Consider the following 7467-nt stretch of genomic DNA (forward strand, 5'->3'; position numbering starts at 1 on the left):
TGTATTTTGTCTCTTTGCATGTGTTTTCTTAAGTTGCTGTGCGTTGTGTTCTCAGGGCCACCGTAAGAAAGCCATTGAAAACACAAAACTGTATCTGTTTAACAACTGAATCCATAGAGCACCACCCAATCTCATTCTATACATAATACCGAAATGACGGACGCTTGGTGAAATTTAACCCTGTTGATGTTAAAAAGTAGATTTGAAATTCGAGATAGAGTTTTGATGATTCTTGGATTCTTATTTGATGTTGTTTTCCGGCTTCAGTGGATACAGGCGTTGACTGTCATTTTTATTTTTTTGGGCTTCCCGGCAAAGTCTGAAATCCTTCTTCTTTGAGGGTGGGAAACAGACTTTGCAGCTGTTGTGAGTTCAATTTCATGAGGTCTGGACACCATCCCGGAACTCTCTCTCTATCGCTCTCTCTCTATTTTTTCTTCATGTTTAGCGGTTTGAGCGCTGTGAGCTTTCTCTTTCTTTTCCTTGGATGTTTTTTTTTTAATAAAAAGAAAACGAGAGAGAGAGAGAGAGAGAGGGTTTGGGTGAGTGATAACGGGCTTAAGCTAGGACTAATTACTTGTTAGGGCAGGCTGATTTCTTATTTTTTAGAAACAAGTGCAGGTCAAGCGCTTAAACAAGCATTTCCTTTGCGGTGGCGGCAAAAATGATGATCTCAGAATGGCGCACTATGCCACTTTCTCACCCGTCTGGGCCATCTCATCCTCTTTGTCGTACATTTTTTTATTGTCTATAACTGTTTTCACACATGCACTGCAATCCTGAAATTTTCCGGACATTACCTGGAGGAGCTGCATGTGTGAACGCAAATGTCTGAATCAGCTGGACCGAACATTAAATGGACTTTACCCAGCCAGCGCCCTAGTACAAAGTCTGTGTAAACTCTGATTGAGCTGTATGTGTGAACAGCAACTGATTGTCTGGAGAATTCACAGCGAGCGAGATGTCGTGCGTTGATGACGTCTCTATCATGTGACTCAGGATGCTGTTGGACATGGATCCACAACGCTGTAGCTTTCTTTCTCCGGTGGGATCTTCATTCATGGAGTATGACTGCCTCGTACTTCATTCTGCTTTCCTTTATAGTCCTTTCCACTCACTTGTTTATATTGACGATACGTCCAAGTACATCAACGCAAGTATCAACGCAAAAAGTCACAATTACTTATAAGTCAGTAGCATTGTCTGCCATCTTGGGTGTGCTGTAAAACCCTGCAGCGTCATGCGTCATTACGTCACATCCTGCCTCCCGCAAGCTCTACCCATGCTCCTTCCATCACCCTAAACCAAGCAATGTACTTCCAGTAGGTGTAAAGGCATTTGACACGGACAATCTATGGTTATGTACTACATGTGTGAAAGGGCAACTCCGGACAATGTCCAGACCTAATTATCCGGTCTGAAGTTCTTGTGTGGAAGCAGCTTATGTCTATCTATCTAAACTTAGTAGAACTGGGTAGTGTTGTTGCCTAAAGGCTCCAGAAATTAGAGGGTTAAAATCCAGCTCAGGTATGGCCTTATATTTTAGTTACTAATTGCTATTCCAACAGTTATAAGTCACTATTTTAGTTTAACTAGTAAAAATATATTAGCTAATAATACTTATTTATTAAATACTAGTAACTATTCCAATTGTTCCTAGTTACTATTATAATGTTACTAAAAGCAATTTGGACAATTTTGTCATTGAGTCCTATGGGGCTCCGTATTTCAGATATCACATATTTGTCTCCGAATAGTATCTATTCTATTCCATTTGTTACAAGTAACTATTTCAAATTTACCAGTCACTATTAATTGAGTACTAGTATTTATTTATTAGTTACTTATGCATTTACTAGCAAAACAATTACTTTTACTAGTCTCTGCCTTGAAAATGCATCCAGATTCTTCATACATTTTCTTCACTAACTTGAGTGAAGGACGATCAGTTGTCCATATCAATTATCTCACCCACTGGTGTTGGGCTTGTGTGTTTCAGAGGTGAAGGACTATGAGCCTCCTTTTGGCTCAAAGGTACGAGAGCACCCCTGTGTGGAAAGCATGAAGGACAGCGTCCTGAGAGACAGGGGCAGACCCGAAATCCCCAACACCTGGCTCAGCCATCAGGTAAGAGGCATGAACGGGAACAGCATTCAGACACAATACTTTTTTTGGTTTTTTACCCTCGCTTCCTTGTCCATTTGCATAATGAAGAATGTGTATTAATGATAGCATGTATTACTATGTGGCCAATTCCATTAGCGTGCCATTTAGCCCTTGTATGCCCTTGTAAATGTAATATCAGTGGGTCACAAATGACACCCCAATCGTGGCATCACCCATGTAATATATTGTATATTGCAGTGCTGTGTTTTCAACAGAATCGACATAAATTGATACTAGGGATGGGAGAAAAGGCCACCTCCAGTGTTGCTTTGCATTTTAAGCTTTTTCATTTAATTAAAAAAAGTATTTTTTATGGCACTCCCTGCAGCTAATGGCTCAAAATGTCATACATTTTTTGACAATTAAGTGATTTTAGCACCAAAAGTTAAACAATTCAAGCTTTTAAAAACCCAAGCTCTTTAAATGGTACTTGGCAAAAGTTGACATACAGCATGGTGATATGATTAAAATATTGACACTATATATTTATATTTTGGGGACATTTGCACTCAAAATTCAAAAGCTAGGACTCTGATGACCTTGTGCCCCTCTGCGCAGGGTGTGGCGGCCATATGCGGTACCATCGAGGAGTGCTGGGACCACGACCCTGAGGCGCGTCTGACGGCGCATTGCGTGGCCGAGCGCCTGGTGGTGGTGGATGACGAGATGGACAAGCTCTCCAGTCGCAGTTCCTCGGCGGAGAAGATTCCGGAAGAGCTGAAGATACCATCAGCGGAGGAGGAGGAGATGGCAGCGGAGGAAGGGGTGAAAATAACAGAGATCCGGGTGATCCAGCCTCCACACTGCTCAGCGAGTGATGAGAAGTAAAGACTTAGCCCTCTGAGATTTAAAAGACAATGAATTTTATGAGTTTTGAGGAGGAGAAGACGGGCCAGGAGATGAGATCCTGCATCCAAAGACCTTTTGAGCCAGGTGGAGTTGAGCCAAAGTCTGCCCGGCTTTACAAATGGGGGTGTTTAAGGTAAAACAGTCCAAACACTCCAACCACTTTAATAGTGACCCAGATGCCGAATAGCCAAAGAAGACCCAAAAAACAAAGACAAATCACTGTAGCTAAGTTGGAAGATTCCAAAATGCCAGTGAACCGGCAAGGGTGTAGATGGTATTCAGTGAGTACAACAGGTTCCTCATCGGTCGACAACGGCCAATTTTAAATTTTAATGCATCTGATTTGCACTTTACCATGGGATACTTATGCATTGCATAATATATATGTTTTTCTAACATGGGTGAGTCTAGTTAATCAATGGTTTTGTTCATAAGTGCCTCTGTGTGTGATGATGATAAGCCATATTGTGAGCAGTTATTGCCTTTACAGTGATATAAGTTACAGTTTTATAAGATGTCCCACTGTATTTTACTATTTTCCTTACTTCTACACCCAAGTCCATATTCTCCCTCTCAGTTGTACCAGGACCTTACTTTACTGTTTGAAGAACATAGATATTTCTTCTCAAGATCATACTTCTGAGTAAATGGAGCAGCTGGAAAATGTGTTTGAGCATTAGCCTGCATCCTATTTAACTCAGACATATGTTTTCATATGTGGACTTATATGGTGGTAAGGAACATATACAGTCAAATGTTATACAGAACTTTCATATCACTAACACTTATAGTGCTATAACAATGATCTCCCCACCAGCAGGAATTCAAAGGAATGTGTGTGTGTGTGTGTGTGTGTGTGTGTGTGTGTGTGTGTGTGTGTGTGTGTGTGTGTGTGTGTGTGTGTGTGTGTGTGTGTGTGTGTGTGTGTGTGTGTGTGTGTGTGTGTGTGCATCAGGGTATGTGCCGTGTGTGTGTTTTTTTTACCATGCAACAGTTTCAACTTTTTTTGCCAAATAAAAAAGGCACAATGTACAAAAAAGCAATACAGTAACTGTAAATAAGAGTTAAAAAGGGAATATGATCATACTTATATTTGAATGCTATGCAAATAAATATTTTACAAATAAATGTGTTTGGGGTTTCTTGTTTTTATTTTCTGGCTGGATATAAAATGATCAAATCTTACCAAATATAAGTTTTACTTACTGCTTGTGTAATATGTAAATATTGTAAATATTTCAGAATAAAACATATTTGTTTTTCATTGAAGATGTGTTCTGCTTTTCTTACGTTCTTAATTCCTCTGGTGATCAAAGAAAAAGTCGCAGTTTTACTTGTTTTTACTTGACTTTCTTCAAAGTCGATGGCAAAATTATTGGCAGCTAGACCAGTTTCTTGGTTCTATGTGGATGGATGTGGCCCTTCATCCATGCCATAGATTAAACTCATGATTTGTTTTGTGAGTTCACATTTTTTGGTTTATTACTAATGGCAGTCAATCAAAGTGGTTCTAAAATGCAACAATCTAAGCACTCGATCAAAAATAATTCATCCATCATTATTTTCAGAATTATTTGGAAGAAATGAATCCAGGGATATTAGTTAAGCTATCATCCAATGAGGACAGGCCAAGCTCTCTGGCATGCGTGAAAAAGTATGAAGAATAAAAGCTTAATCTTGACTTTTCTTTCAAATTCTTAGTTAGTGTACAAATTCTAATAACCCCAAAGGGTAAAGTGATCTTTGAGTTATGGGGTTGCATTTAACTGAGTTATCTGCATACACTTGGCCGTTAGTGGTCTAGGACTATAATCATGGTAATTATCCATGAATTGATTTGAATTTAGATCAATTAATTTCCGTTAATGGAGATCGTAAGGTAGCGTGTGCATGCAGCAGCATTATAGCTGTCCGTCACATTAGAAGGCCTACTAAGGTGATTTGGTAGAGGTGGAGTGTGTGTCTGTGTGTGATGGGCCCTCAATAAATATGTTACATCTCTGAGAGAAGCTCTTCTTCCATGGACCAGACAAAACTCCTCAGAGTTTGTATTGTGAGTGAAGTGCACAGTCTAGTACAGCCGCAGCAGAATGTTCTTTTTCATGTCTGACTGCAACTGTAAATCTACCAGTTAGCGTGCCTACGGGGACAGGGCCGGGTGAGAAGGGATTGATGTTCTTGTTCTGAAATGGTCTGGGAAGGAGATCCCAGTGTGATTCAAGAGTCCTCTGTGCTGTGGAGCTCTGAGTGGGGGCTGCTCTACGCAAGGCTCCATCCCGAGTCCAGGGTCTGCAACTAATCTATTCCCCTCCTCTGCCTTCCCCCACCCTCCTCCCTCTGGTCTCCTTTTCTCCCTGTTACACTTCCATCCGTCCTCCGCTACTCTTGCTTTTCCCTGCACTTCTCATGTTCTCCTTTCTCCTTGTTCCAGGGAACATAATTCACCTAAAGTTTCCAAATACCTCTGTTTCCATATCAGTAAAATGTCAGGATCATTCATTTCCCTTTACTTTCTTTTGACTTTTTAAAGTGGTGCTAGAAATAATTGTGAACTGATTTTCTGAATTTCTGCATATATTTTGACCAAAAATGTGATGAAATATTCTATTTTCAGGACATAGATGAAGATTTGACATTTGCTCACATTTCACATACATTTATGCAGAAATGTTCACAGAAAGGGTCACAAATTTTCTAGCATCGCCGTCCTCCCAGCTGGACACGGTTGGACACATAATTGTTGATGTGAACATTAAAATATCAATTAGAAAAGTATAAGGAAAACCATGTGAGAGCAATTTGAGAATTACCTATTCATTGGTAGAGTCAAAGGCAGTGGTTAAGTCAAGCAACACTAGAATGGAACATTCACCTTTGTCAGAATCAGAATCAGAATCAGAATCTTTATTGCCAGTTTCTGTGTGTGTGTGTGTGTGTGTGTGTGTGTGTGTGTGTGTGTGTGTGTGTGTGTGTGTGTGTGTGTGTGTGTGTGTGTGTGTGTGTGTGTGTGTGTGTCTGTGTGTGTGTCTGTGTGTGTGTCTGTGTGTGTGTGTGTGTGTGTGTGTGTGTGCTTGTGGCGTAGACATTCTAGTGTAGACCAGAGGTCGAACTGAGCAAATGTAATGATAGGCTTGTGGGGTTTACAGACTGACGATAGTAAAGTAACAAGGAAAAAGCATATCCAGCAACACACACACACACACACACACCACACACACACACACACACACACACACACACACACACACACACACACACACACACACTTCCATCCCTCTCTCACTCATTCATCTTGTGATATTCCTTTCCTTCTTCCTCAATGTTTAGCAATTATTTCTTGAATCTCCACTTGTCCTTCTCATGGCCATCTTTGAGTCACTTGTGTATTCCTGGAATCACGACTGGCCTCAGGACCAAACATCCTGTGTCCAAAATTAATTTGTGGTGCATACTTTTCCATTCTTTTATGGCCTTAACTACCTCACAGTCTTTTGTGTTTTTGTGTGCTCCAGACCCACTAGGGGTCCTCGAGATTTGCCAGGGGGGGATGGTTGGAAACATTTATTTAAAAATAAAGACAAATATTGAAAAACATAGAAAATGACAAAAACAATAAAAACAACAAATAATCGAAAGGAATAATATTTGCCACAATTTCCAGCTTCATGCTCAACACTGTCAATTACTTTGTCCAATTTAATATTAGCTAAACAAATTTTTAGTTTAAATCAACACAACTCACCACCAAGCAGCGTGCTATCATAGTGCTCTCAACATCAACCCTATAGTTACCTTGACTGTTGCTGTTGCTCTGGCTGTGCATTTTTTCCCACACAAAATGGACAAACATATAACTTGTCAAGAACAAGTTATAGTCGACCGAAACACATGTGCGAGTAAAACGTTCAAGGTAGCTCATAATGTAGCAGTTAATGTATTAATACCATTCAGCAGCACAATGTGTGAAGCTGGCTTTTCAGCCATGAAGACAAACTGTATATAAAATATATAGAGTGTGGTTAAGGATGATGTGGGTTGCCTTGTCAAAGATCCCCCCATGTAGTGGCCGTATTATAAGCCAGCAGCGGTGCTCACACTGAGTTACAAATGTCCAGTGAACAGTCAAAATACATTTTATAATAATAGTGGTTATTTTTCTGTATTTATTTTTATTACACATCCGCTTTTGGAACATGTATTTATTTCTTATTTTTGGAGGAACTGCAACTTTTTAAACACTTGCATCCTCTTTGTAGATAAAAGACGAAATGATGAAAATATCTATCATAAAGTATGTATTGGGGCCCTGAAATATTTTGTTGGACACGGGGAGGCCTTGGCAGCAAAAAGGTTGAGATCCACTACTCCAGAGGAGGCCGGTACTTTGCATTGAATGTGCTGGAAAAGTCTGTTTTGTCACATTTTGTCAAGATCCAGGTAATTCCAGAATTC

At 40.0% G+C, this 7467-nt stretch overlaps 1 protein-coding gene across 1 annotated transcript in view; it reads left to right on the plus strand.

Moving 5' to 3' along the window:
• Window positions 1-4284, plus strand: part of tgfbr2b (transforming growth factor beta receptor 2b) — a 38085-nt gene extending 33801 nt beyond the window's left edge. The window contains exons 9-10 of the mRNA XM_080006017.1: window positions 2000-2127; window positions 2725-4284. Coding sequence (XP_079862143.1) covers window positions 2000-2127; window positions 2725-2994 — 398 coding nt within the window. The 3' untranslated portion in view covers window positions 2995-4284. The remainder of the gene's footprint in view (window positions 1-1999; window positions 2128-2724) is intronic.
• Window positions 4285-7467: the final 3183 nt, after the last annotated feature.

Source organism: Zeus faber (genome assembly GCF_960531495.2).
Source record: "Zeus faber genome assembly, chromosome: 8".
Classification (NCBI taxonomy): Eukaryota; Metazoa; Chordata; class Actinopteri; order Zeiformes; family Zeidae; genus Zeus; species Zeus faber.